The sequence below is a fragment of the Stenella coeruleoalba genome (assembly GCF_951394435.1).
Source record: "Stenella coeruleoalba genome assembly, chromosome: 13".
Lineage (NCBI taxonomy): Eukaryota > Metazoa > Chordata > Mammalia > Artiodactyla > Delphinidae > Stenella > Stenella coeruleoalba.
Genome location: NC_137159.1, coordinates 29,935,378 through 29,959,672, shown reverse-complemented (window position 1 = coordinate 29,959,672; position 24,295 = coordinate 29,935,378). Strand labels below are relative to the sequence as shown.

At 49.2% G+C, this 24,295-nt stretch overlaps 1 protein-coding gene across 9 annotated transcripts in view; it reads left to right on the top strand.

The window, feature by feature from the left end:
- Positions 1 to 24,295, top strand: part of DYSF (dysferlin) — a gene marked incomplete at its 5' end in the record, with an annotated part of 221,322 nt that overhangs the window by 28,460 nt on the left and 168,567 nt on the right. For all 9 annotated transcript variants that reach the window (XM_079941051.1, XM_079941049.1, XM_079941047.1 and 6 more), the window contains 2 exons: positions 16,617 to 16,722; positions 23,926 to 24,040. In XM_079941051.1, the coding sequence (XP_079797177.1) occupies positions 16,617 to 16,722; positions 23,926 to 24,040 (221 nt within the window). The remainder of the gene's footprint in view (positions 1 to 16,616; positions 16,723 to 23,925; positions 24,041 to 24,295) is intronic.

Here is a 24,295-nt window from a genome sequence, read left to right as displayed (position 1 = left end):
TGCTCCAACCCTGGGTGCATCTTAGAATGGCCTGGGAGCTTTACAATAGATCAGTGTCTAGGCACAAACTGATGAAAGGAGAAGCTGGAGTCGGGTGCAGGCAGCAGCACTTCCTGAAACTGCCCAGGGGAGACCAGTGTGCACCAGGGCATGAGAGCAATGCTGGCACTTCTGCAAGGAATGGCTCTCAATTTTTTCATGGATTAACTGAGAAATAAATATAATTCTTGCCATAGTTTCTGGATGTGGTTATTGGTAGAACTGATTACCATGCAATAATTATGGGCAAAACGGCACATGGTAAAATTGTTAAGGAAATGAAAAACTGACTGAAGAATCCTGTTGGTAACTGTAAACACTGACCTGAGAGAATCAGACTTAATAGAACTAATTCCACAAAAGAAAACTCAAGAATCAAGAGAGCTATATTTGATAAAGCTTGATATGAATCGAAAAATGAAAAAACAAACAAACAAAAAACCCCCCAAGAAAACTTTGCACCAAACCTGTGTTGGGAAATTTAAACAGAAAATAATTGTTACTAATGACAATAATTTTGGTAAAATAAAAATGAAGATTAAAAAAAGAAAGGAGTTTAATTACACTGTATAGAAAATATCTCAACAAATTAACCGGGCTTAATTTAATTTGTTCTGAAAAATGCCTTTCCAGTAGAAATTAATTAAAGTAGGTGTATTTTTTTTTAATTTAAATGTTTGGTAAATGTAAATATGGGAGCAAAAGTCTCCATGGGGTCAAAATGTCCATCTGTCAAAACACTAGGGTTACGGAATTCCCTGGCCATCCAGTGGTTAGGACTCTGCGCTTTCACTGCCGAGGGCCCGGTTTGATCCCAGGTCGGGGAACTAAGATCCTACAAGCCTAACGGCCCAGCCAAAAAAACCCCCAAAAAACGAAGCAAAAAAACCACCAGGGTTAAAATGATACTCACCTTGACCACCAGGCCCAGGATAGGGTGGCCAGATTCAATAGAGAAACATTCAGGACACTCAGTTAGTTTGAATGTCCCAAATGTTGCATGAGACATACTTATATTAAGAGATTACCAAGTGTTTATCTGAAAGGTAAACTTAGCAGGGAATCCTGTACTTGATCTGGCAACTCTATTCCAGGGTGGCTGTCCCCCCGCCCCCGCTTCAATCAAGAAGTACAGAAGGAGACCCAGATTCACACCAAGAATCGGCTAGAAGGCACACTACTGCCTTTAAAGAAGCGTTCCCTTAGGCTCTCACAATAGCATTTTCTTCAGAAGAGTGTGATTCACTTCCAACCTTTCGGCAACCCGGTGACTCTATAAAGTGGGTCCTTGAGGGCTCTCTCAGCCGCACACAGAGCCTTGCCTGCCTTCACCTGCCCTGCGATCTGGGTTGTCAGTATGGTGTCGGCCACTGACGGGGGCCCCGGAGGCAGCTTGGGTACCTTCCTGGGCACTGCTGCTCCGTGTCCTTCCTCCTCAGCTGCTCCTCCTCTCACCCCGACGTCGGCCCCGTGAGCTGGTCACGGAATGAGCTGGAATGAATATGGACTTTGGGAAGAGCTAGGGTCCAGACTCAACAGCCCTGTGGCCTTGGGCAGGTCCTCAGCTCAGCTCCCTGAGCCTGTTTCCTCCTGCTTAGGGAGTATTAAATCAAGTGCAAAAGCACATCTCAGGGACCTGCCACAGAGGGCTGCTCCCTAAATGGCAGTTCCCTTCGGCACATCCCCTTTTCCGTAGCTCCCCTGTGCTGCCCTCCAGCTGCCCCAGTTGCTTGAGTCCCACTGACCCCAGCCCTTTCCCATCAAAGGCTGCTCTCAGCCAGCTGTGGTTTGAAAACGGACTCACTCATTCATACTGAAGTGTTGGTGGCAGCCTGTGGTTTAACGTTTTGCTCCTTCTCTTAGGAATGTAGGCGATGGTGCTTTATTTCCCAGACTCCGCTTAGACCAGAAATGAAAGCGCTAACGGTGAGCCTTTCGGCACCGCGATAGGCTGTGAGGAGATGTTTTGGGAACGGCGGGTCTTCCTGACGTAGGTGACCATCTCCTGTAGGGCTGTTGCTGACCCTGGAGTAGGTCTTGGTGTCCCTAGGGTGGAGGTAGGGGTTGTCCTGGTGTCTCCGGGGACAACGAGCTTAATCTACTGAGGGAAAGCAGGGGTTGCTAGGAAGGAGCTGAACGTGAGTCTGTCACGTGCAAGAATGTAAGGAAGGTCGGGCGCAGATCTGGCCAGTGGATGCCTTTGACTCACACCTGGAATGAGTTGATGTGGTCAAGGGGTTCCATCCTGGCAGGGGCAGGTGGTCTTGGTCTCCCAGGTTGTCTACATAGCTGAGCAGGGCAGTGGTGGTGGCTGGCATGAGAGTGAAGGTCAAAGGCTACTCTCGGGAGCCCCACTTTCAGCAGTGGGTCTCATCCTGGCACTGCCTTGACCTGGACCTTTCTGAAAGGCGATCACAGTACCTACAGTGCAGAGTTGTTGTATAATGCGTACGTGTCAAACGCCTACCCTGTGCTTGGCACATTGAAGGTGTCCGGTACATGGGGACTGTTGGTTGTAGCAGGATCCGTACAGATGCACATACAGAAACCACACCAGTATGTGAACATTACAGCAAGTGCATGCCCCGTCTGGACACGTGCTGTACCTGAATATGAACACATTCTTTTTTATTTGAAAAAAACCCCACAAGAGTATACAAATTATAAATATTTTTATAAGCAGAAGTAAGCGCCAGGATTTCCCTGGTGGTCCATTTGTTAAGACTCTGTGCTTCCACTGCAGGGGCCATGGGTTCGATCCCTGGTTGGGGAACTAAGATCCCGCATGCCACGTGGCACAGCCCAAAAAAATAAAGTAAAATAATAAGCGTAAGTCAGTAAGCTCCATTCTTAAAAGTTTATAAAGGAAAAAATGCATGTTCTCCAATCCGCTCCTTCCCTTCCCTCCAGTGGTGTCCACTGTTGACCGTATATAGCTTCCTCAACTTTCCCTAAGTATCTGCAAGCATCTGTTTATATACAAGTGTATTCATTTACTTACACAAAAATGAGTCACGCCATGTATATTGGTCCCCATGTGGCTTTTTGTCATTTTATCACGAACCGTTTTCCCAGGTCAGTGGGTATCGGTCAACACCATTTTCAGTAGTTGTGTTGTATTCCACGGTGTGAGTGCCCCATAATTTATCCCACTGTAACCTTATTGACTGGTATTTAGTTTCTTTCTAGCTTCTTTCCTGGCATGCCAGTGAACATCTTTATCCGAACGTTTTTATGTCCTTATACTATTTTTCCTTTAGGATAGGTCCTTAGAAATGGGATAACATTTTCATCAATTCTGCCAAATTGCTTTTCAGAAAAGGTGTCCTGAGTTACGTCTACCGACAGTGTAAAAAAAGTGCCCGTCAATGTTTTATTTTTGCTAGTGCCATGGGGGAAAAAAGGTATCTTATAATTTGTGTTTCCTTAATTGCTTGTAAAGTTGAGCATCTTTCCATGTGTTTATTGCCCATTTGTATTTCTTCTTCTGTCAGTTGTCTATCTTAATCCTTTGAGGTGCTTGTTTTATTCTAACTAATTCATGGTAGTTTGTACGTTTGGGATCTTGTTAGGAATATTGACCCTCGGTCTGTTTTAAGTGTGGATGGTATTTTCTCTCTGCTTGTCGTCTGTTGGTTGCTTTGTCCTGGTGTCATTCTTACACAGGAATGGATGTTCACCTTTGGGTATTTGTATGCCTGTGCACATAGACATTTAAAAAGGCAGAGAGGCAGTTTGCTGTTGTTAGAAGTTGGGGAAAGTAGGCCTATGTTCAGCCTCCAGGTTTCAGCAAGCCAGTAGGCAAGCCTCCGGAATCCTTGGGAGGCAGTTTTGAGGCAGGAATACTTACAGTTCACCATCCCATTGTTCCCAGCATCCTCGGAAGCATTGACCATATCCTTATTTTCCAAGGATTTTTATAACTATATTTTGTCCTGGATTCTATCCAGGACATCCCTGTGTTTCGAAATAGTTTTTCTTTTGTCTTTCTCTGGATTGAAGTGGAAAACTATTTAGAGTTACCCTTGGGCAGCCCCTGGAGGATCAGATACTGGCAGGAAGTCTGCCAGAGGCCAGGCGGGCTGGGGTTTGTGTGTGTGTGTTATGTCCGGCTGTTCTCATTTCCTGCCCCTCACGGCCAGGCATGCATGGCTGAAGGGGCCGCAGCTCATGGTGTCTCCTCACCGGTGTCCTTAAACTTCCCCTGAGTGTGTGTGTCTGTGTGTGTGTGTGTGTGTGTCCTGCCAGGTCAGGGGCTATCTGATTTTCCTGTTGTGCTGACTCACTGAATCTAATGAGGAAGGTGCGGCTGAGTCAGTGATGAATGGGTTTGAGTTGTAATACATATATTTTTAGTTGACGTGTCTTTTTCTTAGTTTAAAAGATAAAGAATGAGAAACGGACACATGGAGACCTTTCTAGAGCCCTTTTTGGGAAATAATTTCAAACTCATAGGAAAGTTTCAAAAAGAACATCCACACACTTTACTTAGACTCATTTATTGGTAATGTTCTATTCCATTTGGTTTATAATATTCTCTCTCTCACTCTCTCCTCTCCCTCCGTCCTCCCTTTTTCTCTCTCTCCCATTTGAGGGTAAGTTATACTCATCATGGCCCTTTATCCTTAGATACTTCTGTGTATATTTCCAAAGAGCAGGGATTTTTTTTACATAACCACAGTAAGTTACCAACTTCAGTAAATTTAACATGGTTGCCTACTTTAATCTACTGTTTGTATTTTGATCCTATCAATTGACCAAGTTATGTCTTTTATAGCATTTCCCCCTCCCTTTCCCCCAGTATAGATACCCATATTGAATTTTGTCATCATATTTCCATAGCCTCCTTTACTTTGGGACATTTCCACAGTTATGGCAATTTACATTTTTGAATAATACAATACCCCAATGAAAAAAATAGAATATTCCTCATTTGGGGTTTGTCTGATGTCTTTCTCATGATCATATTCATGATCAGATTCGGTTACTGACTCCTGGCTGGAATCCGTCATAGGTGCGTTGTGTTTATCTCAGGATCTGGAGGCGCATGGTGTCCCTCGTTGGTGACATTCATTTCAATCACCCGTCAAGGCGTTGTCTGATTTTTCCGTTGTGTCTTTACTGTTCTTTTTTTCCTCCTTGACGTGTGTTAAGAGACACTTTAAGACCCTGCCAATATCCTGCTCGTCAAAATGTCCCCCTAGATTTAGCAGCCACAGGTGACTCTTGCTTGACTGATTCAGTCTTTACCATGAAGGCTGGGAACTGGTTTTCCATTGCCAGCACTCCCTTCACATTTACCAGTCTGGGCTGTGTAAGCCTTTCCTGCAGGAGGCCCTAGTGATGGTGCGTGTCTAACCCCACTGCTGTCATGCCTGGACCCTACCCTGTGCCTGCACTTGTCATCGGCCACCCACACTCTCACTGGAGCCTCCCCCCTTGGCAGGTATGTCATCCAGAATTGAAAGACCTGTGGGAGTCTCCTCCATCCTTCAAGGACAGAGCTAGAGTCAGGAAGAAGCCTGTTCAGGGCCTGGATTATAATGTTAGAAAGTCCTTCCTTCTGTTCTCTCTCCCTGAGATTTTGAGGGTCTCATTTCTATTCTACCATCAGGAGTGACCACAAATAAATCTTACCTCTTACATATATTATGACAGTCATGATCTAATGGGTCCCTCACTTCAATCTGGTGGGGTAGTATGTGCAGAGGACAGGAAGCTGGTGAGTGGGGTGACATTTACCAAGCACTGTCTGTGTCCCAGACACAGTTGGGGGTGTTAGGTATGTGAACTTGGATTTTACAAGAACCCTCTGGAGTGTGCACTATTCCTGTGAAGCTCCAACAGTGCAGGGGTGGTTGTCCATTTTGTGTAACCAGTATCCCCAATACCTACAATAATTAGGTGCTCACTACATATTTGTCAAATGAATAAATGACCTTTACAGATGAGAAAACAGGCCTCAAAAAGGTTATGTAACTTGTCCTCAGCCACAGAGCTGTCGCATGGCAGAGCTGAGGTTCCAGCCCAAGTAGGATGACTCGAGAGCTCTTTTTCTTCATCATTCTATGATAAAATTTATTTTTGGAAGATAGTTGAGAGGAAGAATGTTTTCAAAGTGTTGCTATAGGTTGAAAGGTATAGTTTAGAAATGTTGGCACTGACTCAACATGTGAAGACCATGGTTGGCGTGTGTGACACCCAGGGTCTGCCACCTGGGGTGTCCCATGAACCAAACAGGGCAAGAACTGTGTCCTGCCAGCCTTCCTGGGCCACCTTCCTTCCGGGTGTCTGGGGAGAGGGCTTGTCTTACATTCACTTACTGGTCACTGTCAGTGTGAGCTGCACCCACTTCTCCCATGTAACTTCTCCCTAACGCAGCTCCGAGCACCTGGGGATGTTGTCTTCTCTGGTCTGCTGCACCTCGGCTGCCTCACCTGTTCATTCTTCAGCTCATGGCACCATGGCATATGGGAAGGCCTGGGGTAACGGATGGAGGGTCTGCCACCCCCTGCAGGTGTGGAGGCCACTTTCAGTGGAAGAGCGTCTCTCTTAGGTCCTTCAGCTATCCCTGCCACAGGCATGGCTGCCTCTCCCTGACTAGCTGGTTTCTCCTGGGGTCTCAGCCAGCTGCCCTGTTGCCAGACCTGTTCCGCACACTCGACCCTTCCCTTCCTTCTTCTCCTCAGGGCCCAGACTTCAAGGCCACCCTCTGAAAGCTCCAAATGCATAGTGTAGACTACTAGACCTCACAACCTCCTCTTCATAGGAGAGTGTAGCCCATCTACAGGGTGCGATTACTGAGCTCTTTAAAATGACCATTCACCCCTGATCTCCCCAACAAAGAACTAGCAGGCTTGTGTTTTAAAATGTAGGTTTTGTTATTATTCAGGTATGGTAAGCCAACAAATCAGGAGATGATTACCATTGAAAGGATAGTTTGTTACCGTTCCTCAGAGGAGGGGGCATGCCGCACCATGGGGGCCACGTGGGGAAGCACCAGGGTCAGTTGGGAGGCAGGGGGAGGGATGGGAAAGCATGGGCAAGAGCCTTTACTGTGGTTTCCTCAGAAAAGAACAGGCAAGGCAGGGTAAGCGGGTTTAGGATCGGCTAGTTTGAATAATTTCAGCAGGCTCTGGAGGGCAGGGGCTATGTGAAGTTATGTGGCACCTGGCCCTGGGGTTTTCAGTGCAGGGGAATGTTGGCTGAATGTGAGTGCTCAATAGAGAAGGGGGTGGGGGTGTGGGCTCTGGCTTGGTGGGTCTGCATATGAAAGGTGCAGTTGCAGGTGAGTCCTTTATATCTCTAGGAATTGACTAGTCCTGGGAGGGGCAGCCCCTCCAAAGTGAGCAAAGCCCCAGATATCAAAACATCAAAATATTGAAAATAAAAAGGCATGATTAGTACAGCTTGGAATTAGATTTTTTTAAAAAGGTTGAACCAGATCAGATTTATAGCCTGGGCTCTCTTTTCCATGGATGAAGCAAAGGGTCTTTTTGTGTCTTTCATGATGTGCTCATGGGGCTCTGAGGTGTGCCACTGGTCCAGGATGGGGTCTAAGGCAAGGCTCTTGGAGTCTGGCTCTGTCTGTTATTTGTGTGAAATCAGACAAGTCAAATGCCTTTCCGAGTCCCAATCTCCTCATCTGTAAGGTGGATTGAACTAATACCAGTACCTACCCCACAGGGCTAGCGTCAGTTTAACCGCTGAGTGTATATTAGACACTCTATATGTGTAGAGTGTCTAATATACACTCAGTCAGGAGGCAGGTAGCTCTTAGTAGAATGTACGTTCCATGAGGGCAGGCTCGGTGTTTTGTCTGATAGGCAAAATAAGTATTTGTTGAATTAATAAATTATAAAATTTAAAAAGAGTTTTTATGCTTTGTTTTCAAATTTAATTTTTGAGTTAGTAAAAAAATTTAAGGAGTTATAAAAGCAGACTCTATTTTAAAAAATGCAGCAAAAGTTCTCCCTTTGTTCCCCCAGCTGCGCAATTCTCATCTTTCTCCCATAGGTAACCATTGTTCTTTGTTTCTTCTGTATCACTCATATTATTGATTAATCACCAGTATAAATTCTGACTTTCCTCTTTTTTACATAATAGGTAGTATATTTATTTATTAAAATAGATTTTTTTGTATTGTGGTAAAATACACATAACAATTACCAGCTTAACCATTTTTAAGTGTATATAGTTTAGTGGCATTAAATACATTTGCATTGTTTTATAACCATCACTACCATTCATCCCTGTAACTCTTTTCTTCTGTAAAACTGAAGCTCTATACCTATTAAACAATAACTCCCCATTGTCCCCTCCCTCCAGCCTCCGGCAAACACCATTACACTTTCTATCTGACCACTCTAAGTAATAGGTAGCATATTATACACACTTTTTTGAACATTGTTTTTTTACTTAACAATGCATCTTTAAAAAAAAATCAATCAATATTTTAAAAATTGAAGTATAGTTGATTTACAATGTTGTGTTAATTTCTGCTGTACAGCAAAGTGATTCAGTTATACATATATACATTCTCTTTTTTTCAATATTCTTTTCCATTATGGTTTATCACAGGATATTGAATATAGTTCTCTGTGCTATACAGTACGACCTTGTTGTTTATCCATTCTATATATAAAAGCTTACATCTGCTAACCCCAGCCTCCCACTCTACCCATCCCCCAACCCCCTCTGCCTTGGCAACCACCAGTCTATTCTCTATGTTCCTGATTCTGTTTCTGTTTCATAGATAGATTCATTTGTATCATAGTTTAGATTCCGCAGTAAGTGATATCATATGGTATTTGTCTTTCTCTTTCTGACTTACTTCATTTAGTATGATAATCTCTAGTTTCATCCATGTGGCCGCAGATGGCATTATGTCATTCTTTTTTATGACTGAGTAGTATTCCATTGTATACATGTACCAAATCTTCTTTATCCATTCATCTGTTGATGGACATTTAGGTTGTTTCCATGTCTTGGTTATTGTGAATAGTGCTGCTATGAACATAGGAATGCATGTATCTTTTTGAAATATAGTTTTGTCTGGATATATGCCCAGGAGTGGGATTGCTGGATCATATGGTAATTCTATTTTTAGTTTTCTGAGGAACCTCCATACTGTTTTCCACAAATTACATTCTGTAATCCACCAAATTACATTCCCACGAACAGTAGAGGAGGGGTCCCTTTTCTGCTTACCCTCTCCAGAATTTGTTACTTGTAGACTTTTTAATGATGGCCATTCTGACCAGTGTGAGGTGGTACCTCATTGTAGTTTTAATTTGCATTTCTCTAATAATTAGCAATGTTGAGCAGCTTTTCATGTGCCCATTGGCCATTTGGATGTCTTCTTTGGAGAAATGTCTATTTAGGTCTTCTGCCCATTTTTCAATTAGTTTTTTTGTTGTTGAGATGTATGAGCTGTTTGTACATTTTGGAAATGACCTTTTCGGTCACATCATTTGCAAATATTTTCTCCTATTCTGTAGGTTGTCTTTTCATTTTGTTTGTGGTTTCCTTTGCTGGGGAAAAGCTTGTGAGTTTGATTAGGTCCATTTGTTTATTTTTGTTTTTATTTCTATTGCCTTGGGAGACTGACCTAAGAAAACATTGGTACGGTTTATGTCAGAGAAAATTTTGCATGATCTCTTGTAGTAGTTTTAGGGTGTCATGTCTTATGTTTAAGTCTTTAAGCCACTTTGAGTTTATTTTTGTGTAAGGTTAGAGGGTGTGTTCTAACTTCATTGATTTACATGTGGCTGTCCAACTTTCCCTGTACCACTTGCTGAAGAGACTGTCTTTTTCCCATTGTATAGTCTCGCCTCCTTTGTCGAAGATTAATTGACCATAGGTATGTGGGCTTATTTCTGGGCTCACTATTCTTTTCCATTGATCCATATGCCTAACAATGTATGTTGAAGATTTTCCATACATTATAAGTCTACAGTGTAACATTTCCATAATTTTTATAGTTGTATACTATTCTGTTGTATGTCTATACTTAACTTACCCGTTTTCTATGATGGACATTTGGGTTGCCTCTTGTGTTTTGATCTTACAGTGATGTAAAATGTCCAGATGTTTCCTTTTTTAATTATTAAAATTTTTATTGGAGTATAGTTAATTTACAATGTTGTGTTAGTTTCAGGTGTACAGCAAAGCGAATCAGTTATACATATGCATATATCCACTCTTTTTTAGATTCTTTTCCCATGTATGGCCCGATGTTTTAAAATAAAATTGTTTAGATTTCTTTGTGCTTTGTTAAAATCAACTTACTTGGCCACCTTAATTCGTACGCTCCCACTTAAGGCTTAGACTTGGAGGTCACCACCTCGCATTTCTGATAGGACAGCAACCTACTGGATGATGAATTTGGGAACCAGCTCTTTTTCCATGAGGAAGGACGTATGCCTTGTCAACATGGAAGCAGCTTTGACCTTGCACTCCCTCTCCCATGCTAATTCCTGACCTGGCTTTCTGTCTTTGGGATGGCAGCAGCTCTTTCGGACCCCACACTTCTCTTGCCCTCACATTCCAGTGGCCTGGGAACACAGCACAGCCAAGAGGGACGACCAGGTCTGGGGAGACTGGGCAGCGCATTTTTCTATCAGTAGGCTGTCAAGGCCCACAGGGTTTCCTTCCAGCCCACCAGGCTCCACACACACTCAGAGCTCGCTCCCAGGCAGCCCGTGCAGGACCCCCCGCCAGGCCCGTCCTTGCCTCATTTGACTGCTACTGAATCCTGCCTGCTACACTGGGCCACTGGTTGGTACCCACCGAGTGTGCAGCATCCCTGATGTGCAGAAGGCCGGGGCGCCCTAGGGTCTGTGTCTTAGCCTTGGTCTCAGGATGGGATGGGTCTCCTCAAGGGTCTGGACCCTCCCAGGTCCGAGCCCCCTGAATAACACATCTTCTCCGTCCTCCGTGAAATGAATGAATGAAAAGTGGCCGTCAGGGTTTCCGATCGCGGTCAAGCCTCAGATCCGTCCCCCTTCCCTCCCTCCCTCCTCCCCCCCGCAGTTCGGCGGGGCTGCCCACACAGGGCAGGCTCTGCCTCTCTCGGACTCGGGCGCGTCAGCCCACAACCTGCTCCTTAGGCTTCGGGATAGGCAGCCTGCTTCCAGCCTTACCTCCTAGCGGAGTGGAGGCCTGTGAAGCCGCTCAGGCCCTCGGAGGGACTGACCTCAGGGCCTATGAAGGGTTGGCAAGTGGGGGCATTTCATGGCCCAGAAAGACGTTTAAGGGAGGAAATAACAAGCAATCCTGCTGGCCGCGGTCCCTCCCGCCCGGAGGTGCCTGGGCTGGCAGGGGTGGGGCCGGCGCTTCCTCTTGCATTTCCTCCTATTGTTCCCGCCCCGCTTCCGGGAATTCTCCCTGACAGGGGCCTGGGCGGGCGGGATGCCGGCGAGGGAGGAGAGCCGGGCCCGCTCTGCGCCCTGACCCGCCGCGCTCTGGCCGCAGCCTCCAGGGTCCGGAACCGGGGGCTCGCCGGCAAACTAGCTGTCTGCACCTCCAGGTCTGCCATCCCTCCACTCCCCTGGCGGCCCTGCCTCCCGCCGCCCCAGGCTGAAGCCTCAGAATTGCCAGGAATTGCCGCTGGGAATCTGGGGGCCAAGTCTGTCTACCAACAAATAATGCAGGAGGCTGCAAATAAGAAAATAGTTTATTTGGGATTTTAAGAATTGCAATTCGGGAGACGCAAATTCGGGTACCTGTGAAAGTATTGGGAGAAAGAGGGACTTTTAAAGACAAAAAGCCTGGAGGTTGTTAAAAGTTGCCTGGCGAGAATTGTGATAGGATCTGAAAGTATTTGTGCTTAAAGAAGCACAGGTTGGGGACTTCCCTGGTGGCGCAGTGGTTGAGAGTCTGCCTACCGATGCAGGGGACACGGGTTCATGCCCCGGTCCGGGAAGATGCCACATGCCGCGGAGCGGCTGGGCCCGTGAGCCATGGCCGCTGAGCCTGTGCGTCCGGAGCCTGTGCTCCACAACGGGAGAGGCCACAACAGTGAGAGGCTCGCGTACCGCAAAAAAAAAAAAAAAAAAAAAAAGAGAATATGCCTGCCAATGCAGGGGACACGGGTTCGAGCCCTGGTCCGGGAAGATCCCACATGCCGCAGAGCAACAAAGCCAGTGCGCCACAACTACTGAGCCTGCGCCCTAGAGCCTGCGAATCATAACTACTGAAGCCCGTGTGGCACAACTACTGAAGTCCATGCACCTAGAGCCTGTGCTCCGCAACAAGAGAAGCCACCACAATGAGAAGCCCGCGCAACGCAAAGAAGAGCAGCCCCCGCTCACCGTTAACTAGAGAGAGCCCACGTGTCGCAACGAAGACCCAACGCAGCCAAAAAAAAAAAAAGCACAGGTTGTTTTAGGGTAGGGGGTCTATAAGTAGATAGACTCTCCTGAGTTATTTTAGGGAAAGGGTCCGATAAATATCTGGAGTTTCGGGCAGGTGTTCTGGATGACTTCATCAGGTCAAAAGGTCAGATTCCATCCAGGCTGAGACATATATAAGTCACACTTCATTAATGGCCTCCCAGCTCCATTTTATAGAGCTCTGTTACCAATCCCGACTCTATTTTGATTTTCCTTTCACAGGTTCTAGAGCAGGATCCACCGTCAACCTGCTCAAGCAAGTCCCTCCGTTCTGCTGCCCCAGTTTCACAGTGTCGCATTGTTACCCAGAAACTGGGTTTGCCTCTTGGTGGGTGTCGAGCCAAAAGACACAACCAAGTCAAAGACCAGGAGAAGGAAGGATTTATTACTTGCAGCAAGTAAAGTGAAATTTGGGGACCCTTCCCAAAGCAGTGTCTCCCCGAAACAGCAAAATTGGGGAAGTTTTAAGCTATGGGTATATGCATATTCGAGAAGGGGCTTGGGCAGTAGGCAGAGTCCGAGCTTTAATTGACTGAAGGCATGAAGGTCAGAAAAGGTCAACGTCACCATCTCTTAGATTCCAGCTGATCTGGTGGTTGAGTGCCTGAGGGGGGATTTAAATTCTGAACAGCTCAAGAAGTGCTTTAGGCTAGTCTTTGCAATTTAAATAGAACTGGGCGTCTCCACAACTGGTTTGTTACCTTTGCTATTGTTACTTTTGCCTTGATAAGTTTGTCCTTTATGTTCTCTTAAGATCATTATTACTGAGATCTATTCAAGGACAAGGACTGTGGCCAGGATTAGATCACAAAATGGTTTAGGCCAAAAATGGCTTCTCTTATGTCAAGGAGGCCATGCCTGGTTCTCTTTCTCTGGGGACCCCCTACCCCATCTGCTTACAGCATGGATTCAGGGGTTCTCCGCACCTACTGTCTGGTTTTTTTGACATTGCCCACTTCAGTCAACACACTGGTGACAGGGGCCTTCCCCTCGCTGGCTCTGGGATAGAGACTCTCCAGGAGGCCCAGTTTAGTGAGCTATGGTACGAGCCTGCTCTGTTCTGCAAAGGACTATAACACAAACCAGTCCAAATTCTAGGAAATTCCTAGCATCATGAGGGGTGTTAGAACCCTGGAATGAATATTAGCAAACATCTCTCCCTTTAGCCCTATTAAAAAACAAAATTCAACTAAGTACATTTGAAGATCTAATTGGTTTTTTATTCATTGAGTTATGAATCTGACAGCGTCCCATCTAGCAACTAGAAAGGCACTCCAAGGGGTTGTGCAAAATGGAAGATATTATAGGCAGAAGGAGGGTGGGGCAAGAAGGTATTAACAAAAGAATATGAAGGGTTATTTTAAAGTCAGGACATCAACTTTTTTGGGTGGGGAACAGACAGGCAAGGGTTTATCATGCAGATTGCCTCGTCTTCTTCTGGGTGGGGTGGGAGTGGGGTAGAGATGCCCCACAAGACAGATTACCTTTCTGGTGCTTGACCAGAACATTCTAGACTGGCCTATTAAGATTACATTTCTGGGAAAGGTTGAAACTGCGACTAGACCCGGTATTAAATCTAGGTTTGGTATTGGCCTCGTCCTGCAGCGGCTTGAAGCAGGATTTTGGTTCCCCAGCCAGAGATTGAAGTCAGGCCGCGGCAGTGAGAGCGCCGAATTCTAGCCACTAGACCACCAGGGACAGTGTCCAGTGACAAGGCCCTGGCCCGTTGGCTTTGTAGAAATGAATTTCCACAAAGAGGCAGACAGTACTGAAATAAGCAAAGTGTTTATTAGGAGGAAAAACATGTGAATAGACTCACAGGGGCAGGCTCAGAGAAAGGGTCGCACCCTCGTGGTAGTTTGAATCACTTTTATGGGGCATTTCGTCCAGGTTTCCTCTGGCCAATCATCTTGCTTTGCCCGGCTCTGTGTCTGTATTTGGTTTAACTCAGGGTCCTCCTCTGTGTGTGTGTGCATCTCTGAGCCAAGTTGGATTCTAGTGAAGAGGCCTAGACGTAGGTTGACATCACCTACTATGGGGTGGTGCCCCTCGCTTTTTGACCCCTGAGGAGCCTTTCTGCACATGTGTAGTTGGGAAGGCCTCCTTGACCTAGAGAATGAGAAAAATGTGGTCTCTTTTTCTCTTATCTGGTTAGGGTTCAGCTCCTCTCTGCCCCTGCGATTACTGTTATCTTAAAGTGTCCACCGGAGGCCAAGTCCAGCTATTTACCCTGTTCCTGTTGTTATTTCTATCTGGATGTGTAAACAGGAGGTTGGCTGAAAATGTCTAACCTGGAGCCCATCTATCTCCTGCCTCACACCTTTTGGCAATTGTGAATAATGCTGTTATGAACTTGGGTGTACAAATATCTCCTTGAGGGGCTTCCCTGGTGGCGCAGTGGTTGAGAGTCCGCCTGCCGATGCAGGGGACACGGGTTTGTGACCCGGTCCGAGAAGATCCCACATGCTGTGGAGCAGCTGGGCCCGTGAGCCATGGCCACTGGGCCTGCGCGTCCAGAGCCTGTGCTCCGCCATGGGAGAGGCCACAACAGTGAGAGGCCCGCGTACCGCAAAAAAAAAAAAAAAAAAATCTCCTTGAGTCCCTGATTTCAATTCTTTTGGGTATTTACTCAGAAGTGGAATTGCCAAATCATATGGTAATCTATATTTATTTATTAAAAGCTTTATAGTGTTTTTTTTTTAAATTTTATTTATTTTTGGCCGTGTTGGGTCTTTGTTACTGCACGTGGGCTTTCTCTAGTTGTGGTGAGTGGGGGCTACTCTTTGTTGCGGTGCACAGGCTCTAGGCACGGGCTTCAGTAGTTGCAGCATGTGGGCTCAGGAGTTGCGGCATGTGGGCTCAGTAGCTGTGGCTCACGGGCTTGGTTGCTCCGCAGCATGTGGGATCTTCCCGGACCAGGGATCGAACCCATGTCCCCTGCATTAGCAGGCAGATTCTTAACCACTGTGCCACCAGGGAAGTCCTGGTAATTCTATATTTAATTTTTTTGAGGAACCGCCATGCTGTTTTCCATTCCAACCAATGGTGTGCAAGGGTTTCAATTTCTCAACATCCTCGTGAGCATTTGTTGTTTTCTGTTTTCTGATAGTAGTAATGGATGTGAAGTGGTACCTCATTGTAAGCAGCCAGTTTTAATAGTCAGCCCGTTAGGTCAAGATGGAAGTTTTATTTCATCAGTAATAAAAACTCACGTTCAAATCAGTTGTTATAGAGACCAGAAAAAGGAAGGTCCCAGATAATAGGTGTGCTATTTATCCATCGGAAAAACAAAAAATTAACAAGCAAATGATGCGAGTACACCTGTGGCTGGTCGCTGTTTGTGTCCTGACAGTAATGTGCAGGAGGCACACCCAAGTCCGATGTAGGCACCGGGCAACGGTTCTGGTTGACACAGGCCACTCGCTGCCCTGGTTTCCTGCCGCTGCTGCAGGATGCAGTTTGCTCACTTTTTAGCTTAGGGACACAACCTTTTTCCTTGGCACTCTTTGAAGGGTACCTTCACTGAACATCAGGTGGTGACCTTCTCTTTCCTAAGAGCTCATCCATCTATGGGCCTCTTCCCCTCAGTCAGAGATGCGGCCTCAGGTGTGTGTGGGGTGATAGTCTCTTGGGAGTGGGGCATGCCTCCCCTGCCCCAGTTTTCCTTTCTCCCTGTCCCCGAAGATAGGAAGGTCTGTGTGTTTTTCATTTATCATCGTTGCTGGCTGAGCTCTGGGAAACCAGTGTAGATGGTCTGTGTAGCTGTGGGTCAGGAGAGCTTTTGGGGCAGAGGAGAATGCAGAGGCAGTGGCGGCGAAACTGCCCCTGCTTTCAGGAGATGCTGCTCTGGTGCACTGTTCAGGTCTGATGGGCAAAACAACCCAGGCAGATGGGGTGGCAGGGCTGGGCCTCTGGGTGGGGGCGGGGCAGAAGGGGTCAAAGTTGACCTTGGGGGAAGTGTCTCTTGTCCTTCTCGTGCAGGGAGAGGGGCCTGGTCTTCCAGGGATGGTGATGGGGTAGCTGGGGGCAGGGCTGCCGGGGGAGCCTTGAGGGGTCCTAGGCATTCTAGGCAGATCAGTTGGTCTGTGGGGCATCCGTGAGGTGGCGGTGGTGAAGGGCATACGGGGGAGGAACTGGGCGCATTAGGCTGCTCTTCTACAGTCTACTTTTCTCTCCTCTCAGGTTCCTGGGGGAGGCCAACGTCCCACTCCGGGAGGTCCTTGCCACCCCCAGTCTGTCTGCCAGCTTCAATGCCCCGCTGCTGGACAGCAAGAAGCAGCCCACAGGGGTAAGTGTCCACCGGCCTCTGCATCTGGCCGGTTTCTGTCTGAGGCTTTGCCCTCCTGACCCCAGTGGGGTGTCAGAGTCCAGCCCCCAGCAACCAGGCCCGGCCTGCCCTGGCTGGAGCTCGGAGTGCCCGGGAGGGGCTCAGGGGTGGAAGGGATGGGAGGGGAAGAGGAGGGACCTGGCCCCACCTGCAGGGCTCCAGTCAGCCTTGCCGCACAGCAGCCTGCCCCTGGGTCACCTCCCGGGCTTGGTTTTTCACTGGAAACCCGAGGTCTTCCCAAGCTTCTCGGCAGCCTTGGTTACGGAGCCTCCATCTGCCTGGTAGCCCTTCCTCACCATCCAGGCCCCTTCTCCAGATCCAGAATATCTGAGTCATCTGGGTCACAGATCACAAGGGAAGGGGAACAGACACCCCCCTCCCCTGCCCACCAGGACCTGTCAGACCCCCTTCCCTTCCTCCATAGTCCTTCCTGCTCCTCCGCCAGCCTTCCCAGTGCTCTCCCAGTCCTCCCAGACAATTCCCAGCCCTCATCTCTGGCCTCCCGTTATTTTTAGTGAGCTAAATATACCCTGCGGGGTTCTTACTTCATGGTCAGTAGAATTCCTGACCTTCCCTCTGGGTCAGCCCCACCTCCCAGGATGCACTGCGGGGACTAACAGTCTGGAAGTACTTCCTCCCAGCGGGGCCCTGGGGAGTCTGTCAGACAGAGTGTGGCTACCTTGCCCGGTGGAGTGTGTGCATGTGCGTGTGCGTGTGCGTGTGCGTGTGTGTGTGTGTGTGTGTGAGGTTGGGGGCTCTTGGCTGGCTTGGTGAGTCAGGAAGTGGCCGGTCTGGGCAGAGCTCTGAATGGAACCACTGCTGGGAACTGGGAGCTGGAGAAAGAGAGTGAATGACTGAAGTCACACAGTGAATCGGCGTCCAGCCTGGGACACGAATCAGGGGGCACATCTCCTAAGCTCTCAGTCGTGGAAGGGACTTGAATGGACCCCTGGTTCACTGCCCTTCTGATGCTGGAATTTTCTCCTAAGGTGCCTTAGGCCAGTGATGGCTGGGATGCTTCCTTGGTGGGGAAATGCCACTTCTCAGAGAATTCATCCCTTTCTCAGACAGTGCTCACTGGTAGAACATTCTGGTTCCGTGCAGGGTTCGCTGAGCCTGTCTCCATCACCTCTTGAGTCGCTTTTGTCCTCCCTTGGAGCCCTTCAGTCTGCTAATGCTTCCTGTAGTCAGGAAGGGCTCCGGGACTGCTGAGCTACCCTTCTAGGGATCCTGAAGAGGGCCAGAGCTGGCTCCTCTGAGACGGAGAGCACGAATGCAGGAGTGGCAGGCATCGAGGCAGCTGGGGAAGGAGGTATTTAGAGTCAGGGGATCTGCTCGGTGCTTCTCCACGGCGTCTCAGGGACAGCGCTGCCTACTTTGCTGAGGGTCGGGCCCCCAGTGCCTCCAACCGGGGTTTCTCGCTTCCTGGCTGGGCCACTCAGTCATCTCCTCGCTCTCGCCCTCTCTGCATCTGCGACGCTGGTGTTTCCCGCCAGTGCTTGCCACTGTGTCACACACCCCTCCAGGAAGGGGCTGTGAGAGCCACAAGGTGATGGGTGGCAGCTGAGCACAGGCTCCGGGAGCTGGGGTAAATTAGGTTCCTGGACCCACCTCCAAGGTGTGCGTGGAGGGTTCTCCACACCCACCAGCAATACTCCAGACACCAGCTGGGTGGCTGCGATTCAACTCAATCCTGACACTATCTACCTGGCCATAGCATCAGATCCTACAGGTTAAATTCTGAGTCCTGCCCCCCACCCCCCTTCAGATACCAGTCGCAAGCCCAGGCTGTTACCTGTGCTTCTGACCACCTGGCTATAAATCAGAGGTTCCCAGAACCTCCTCCACAGGTTCAATGAATTTGCTAGAGTGGCTCACAGAACTCAGAGAAACATTTTACTTACTAGATTACCAGTTTATTTATTTTTAAAAATTTATTTATTTTGTTATTTTTGGCTGCGTTGGGTCTTCGTTGCTGCACGTGGCCTTTCTCTAGTTGCGGCGAGCGGGGGCTACTCTTGGTTGCAGTGCGCAGGCTTCTCACTGCGGTGGCCTCTCCTGTTGCAGAGCACGGGCTCTAGGCACGCAGGCTTCAGTAGTTGTGGCTCACGGGCTGTAGAGCGCGGGCTCAGTAGTTGTGGCGCACGGGCTTAGCTGCTCTGCGGCATGTGGGATCCTCCCGGACCAGGGCTCGAACCCTTGTCCCCTGCATTGGCAGGGGGATTCTTAAGTACTGTGCCACTGTACCAGTTTATTATAAAAGGGTATAACTCAGGAATAGCCAGACAGAAGAGACACACAGGCAAGGTATGGGGAAGAGGCACAGAGCTTCCATGCCCTCTCTGGGAGCACAACTCTCTCCAGTTTCCACATGTTCTCCAGCACAGAAGCTCTCTGAAACACAGCCTTTAGGGTTTTTATGGAGGCTTCGTGACTTAAGCATGATTGATTAAATCGTTGACCATCAGTGACTGATTCAACCACCAGGCCCTCTTCCATCCCTGGAGGTTGGGGGTGGGACTGAAGTTACAACCCTCTGTTCACACAGTTGGTCCTCCTGGCAACCAGCCCCATCCTTAGGTGGGGTCCAAAGGTCACTCCGTTAACATAACAAGAGACCACCTTTGTCACTCTTGGCACTTAAGAAATTCCAAGAGTTTTGGAAGCCGTGAGCCAGGAAATGGGGACAAAGACGAAATATCTATGAAAAATATATTTTGCTCATCTCAGTGACCAAATATATATGTCTTACAAATCACAATACAGCATGGGGCCTCCTTCCCTGCAGCCCAGGAGGTAGCTCTGGCCTGTGGAGAGGGTCCAGGACCGTCTTCTAGCCCCTGTGATTGTGCTGAGTCACACTGCAGCCCCAGGCAGCTCCCAAGGCCCTCTGAACTGGGGCTCCCCACCCGGGGCCTGGGGCTGGTTGCACGGCAGTTGGGAGCACAGAGAGCTGGGGATTTGCTCAGAAGGGACAGAGAGCCCTGTCAGCGGCTGTGCATTCTCACTGGCCATTTACTGAGGCCGATTTCTGGGCTGAGTCCGATGGACAGAGTTTACCAGGCATCCCCTGTTGGTTGTAGCTCGGATGACCTCAGAGGGCCAAGGGAACCTGCTGATGGTGTGAGGGGAGTGAAGTCAGGGCTTGTGGGATCCTTAGAAAACCCCAGAGGGACTGAGAGGAGAGGAGGGGCCTGCTGCACGCTGGCCCGTGGGCTCCACCTGCCTGTCGCTCGGCATTCTCACCCAAGTCCCTTCGGATGTGGCGTGCTGGGCTGTGTGCCATGAGAAGATGCCAGAATTATCTAGACGCCTCTGGCCCGAAGGGGAAAACGCTACCCCCGTCCTGGGGGAGCCTCCAGGCCCACGAGGGTGCTGGACACACATGGAGGAAAGAGGCAACATGCTCACAAATGTAGTTTGAGAGCAGCTTGCTAATGAGGGTGTGGCTGATACACCACGAAAACCATGTCGGAATCTCCTCAGCCTTAAATGCCAGAGTTGGGTCAGGAGGGGAAACCCGCTGGGTGACAAAACACGTGAAACCCACTGGCGGGGTGGGTCGGGGAGGCAGGAGGGTCCTGTGTATTGGGAGCAGGCGCCGAGGTGAGCGGACACAGTGCTCTGGTGAACCCCTGAGTTTCCTTCAGGTGGTCTGAAGAGCTGCCGACAGCCCCTGCCTCAGCTCAGGGCCACATCTTACCCTCTGCCGGCTGCTGGGTGTCGCCTGAGGGCAAGGTAAATAAGACCCAGGCACATGAAGTGCGTTGGGGGCAGTGTGGGTGGGCTGGTCCATGGTTTGGTCCTGCTAAGCTCAGTGTTGGAGCGCGGTGGCCCAGGAAGGAGGCAGCAAGCAACGGGGCTGAGCATGGCAGGGTGGGCGAAGGACCTGGGAGCTTGGCCCTATAACCTGTAGGAGGATCTGATGGGGTTGTCCTCTGTCTCTGCCTGTCCTGGTGTCCTGGTTTCCTGGGCCCTCTTAGCCTGGGGGCCACACAGGACCTTGCAGAATTCTGTGATACTGTTGACAGAACGGCAACATGGGTGACCGAGGTTATCTGCTCCAGGGCAGCGTGCTTTGATGGACACGTGACTGACTGGCAGTGGCCTTGTGATAGGATGTATGCGTGGTGGTGCTGGGGCTGAGGACCTGAGGGACAGGGCTGTCGGATGGAGCACCTTGATGTGGAGGGCCTTAAAGAGGGTCCTACTGAGGGCTGTGGGCCAAAGTCATGGTCTAGGAGAGATGGAGCTCACATACATCCCACAGAAAGAAAATCTCAGCTCTGGTTATGTCTGGAAAAGGGGACACGCTATGAGATATGATGTCCCAGTAAGGATGGGAGTGGTCCTGACCCTGAGTGGGGCCCACAGACATGCCCCCTTTCCTTTAGATCTCAGTAGAGCTAGAGGCCTCCAGTATTAACCAGCTTTGGTCCTGAAGCAGTGGACCCTGGAACCTGCCCCCTGCTGGCGAGATCTGTTCTAGATCCTGGGTTTCGGATCCTCAGAAGCTGCCAGGGATGTTCCTGTTGTTTCTTGATGGCCATGTAAAAGGTGGAGCTGGCTCTGTCTTGGAGGTCTGTTCACAGGCCTGGAGCCACTGGCATGTTGCCAAGCCTTCAGGAGGTTGGGGGTGGGGGGGGGCTCTCAGTGTGGAGGGACCTGATGCTCAGGAAACTCCGGGGGTGAGGTGGGGTGGGGTGGGGTGGGGGCAGGGGTTACCTGGGTGGTCTTGGGATTCAGGGGATGCCGTTCCTTCCTGAGCCTCCACGCTAATGGCACCCAAGCCACGGCATGGAGCAGTTACACTGCCAGGGCTCCACTTCTGCACAGAGCACAGAGATGATGTACCGGAAGCCCCAGGTGGTGAGGGACGGGGGCTGGACAAGGTGAGCCCCAAGAAACAGGAAGTGGTGTTCTTCAAAGGAATCTGGTCCCAGGGTCAGAGGACCTCAGCCTCCAAGTGTTACGGGGCTTTATTTGTCTCTGCTGGGTGAGATTCCTGTGGTTGCTAGGTTTCTCCACCAATCACGAATCCATTCCCTTTTCTAATGAGTAAGGATGGCGGGGGGAGAGGTATTTTGTGACTCTGTAAATACTTTGCTCCATATCCAGTTTTTACCCAGCAGGTTTGACACCCATTGATATTTCTTGGTTGGATATCGTTTTGATGGTTGCTAAATGGTGATATCTTAAATCAATTATTAATTTTTTTCTGCGTTGATCATCTGGCGTTCCACTGTAAGGAAAAGTGTCCCCCTGTTGTATTTATTCATTTATTTCTATGTGGATTCACGTATTCCTATTTTATTCAATGGTTTAGTCTGTTCCCGTCATTATTTACTGTCATGTTCAAGTTGTACCAGATTTGGCCTGTGGGAACCCTTGAAAGCAGGCTTCTTTGTCCTCTTGACTTTTTTTTTTTTTATCATTTTCTGAGTACTTCCTTGTTTTCTGGCACAAAAAGGTGTTGCAGGGTCATCTTCTACCTTCCCTGGCCCAACCCCGGAATTAGTTACTACTCCGAAAAGCCCAAAGTGCCTTTTGATGAAGTGAAGGAAAATACAGCTTCCCAGGCCCACCTCAGACCTGGAGTCTCGGGGAGATGGGCGTGGTTGTGAGCGGGTCTGGGTATATGGGGCCGCCTTCTCGAGAGGCTGTTGTCCGCGTTACTAGAGCTTAGGGTGCGGGGCGCGCTGGCTGCTCAAGTGGCGACACCTGGCGGTGGTTCAGGAACCTGCATTGCTGTTAGGGCAATGCCTTGGATCTGGGACTTAAATGGTCTCATTGACTTCCCGGGCCTCCTCCTAGGTCTCCTGGGATGGGGAGCTGGCTCCAGCCTCCTTCCTCGGTGTTCTGAGCACCCGCCCATTACACACACACACACACACACACACACACACACACACACCTGCCCCGACCCTGCCCTCCCTTAGCCCTGCTGCCCACGCCCAGGCTCCAACCTGAAGGGTTCAAGCTGCAGAGCTGGGTATATTCAGAACCTTGAGCTCCTTCCATCTCAGGACCAGGAATCGCTCCAGGAGTTTCCGGACATCCCTAATATTACTCAGCAGAGATAGATGTCTAGTGAATTATGCTGAGTCGCTCAGAAGATGCATCATTAACAGTTATGTTTATAAAGCGTTTATCAAAATTTGGGGAAATGCTTACTATCTAATATTAAGTAAAAGACAAGTGTTTGCTGTACATTTTTCATTTAAGAAGACTGGAGAGAATTATATCAAAGTGTGAATAGTGGTGGAATTATGACAATTTCTTTTCTTTTACATTTTTCTTTAAGGCTTTTGTAATTTCCAAACTTTCTTACTTTGGAGTTTTTATTACTTTGATCGATTAAAAGGCTGCCCCAGGACATCTGCTGGACCTGTTGTATCAGGGAAGGCTCGGCCAGGCCTCCGTGGCCTGGGAGCAGTAAGAGTAGAGAGCGCCATGGCTGTACCTTTTCTTCAGGTCCGGGTGCCCCTTTGAAGGGTGCCGGTCTCCTGATAGGCTCGGGTGGGGCGGAAGCACAAGGCAGCCTTCCCCTGTCCGTGTGAGTGGCGTGATGGCTCGCTCTCCTCTCACTGGTCAAAGCTGGAGCATCTGGGGGTGAGATGGGGGACAGGGGTGCTTCTGGGAGGGAAGAGGGCTCAGAAAGTTGAGCAGCACCCTGAGACCCTCTCAGTGCTAGCTGGGGCCTGAGCAGAGCAAGGCCGAGCTGTCGGTAGAGAGACAAGGGAGGACCCTCGGCTGGGCAGAGTGGCCAAGGGGCCTTTTTCCATAAGATGGGCCTATGCTGAGAGTTGAAAAATCCTGCAGGTGAGGTTCGATCGCTGATTCATTTATAGAAGCTTACTAGGCATTCTATTAACTAATTTCATCCTCATTTGACCCTATGCAGAAAGTGCTCTTGCTATCACTACCCCCATTTTACAGACAAGGAAACGGAGGCACAGAGAGTTTACAGATCTTGCCAAAGTCACACAGCTTCTGAGTGGTGGAATTGACTCCAGATTCAATGCTCTTAACCACCTGACTGTGCTGATGGGGCCACAGACTCCATTTTTGGTAGAGGGACGAAAGGAACAGGAAGGATGCTGGAGGGCGGTGGTCAGAGGCCAACACACTAACCTGCTGCCCTCTCTCCCCCATCTCTTCCAGGCCTCACTGGTCCTGCAGGTGTCCTACACGCCTCTCCCTGGAACCATACCCACGTTCCCACCTTCGACGCCTCTGGAACCCTCCCCAACTCTGCCTGACATGGATATGGTGGCTGGTGAGAAACCCACGCTCACCCTGGCGGGGCCCTGGGGGGAGAAGCCTAGCAATGGCACCCGAGCCTGAGAAGAGGGTGTCTTCCTCATACTGGGGGCTGCCCAGGCCTGGAGAAGGGAGGCCGGGTGGGTGGGGAGTCTTGAGAGCTGACTTCTGTCTTGCAAAACCAAGGGGCAGGAGGCGGGCTCCCCTAGGTGCCGCTAGGATTAGTGTGAGGATCCCTTCCCAGCACCAGCTGTTCAGGAAGGGGACTGTG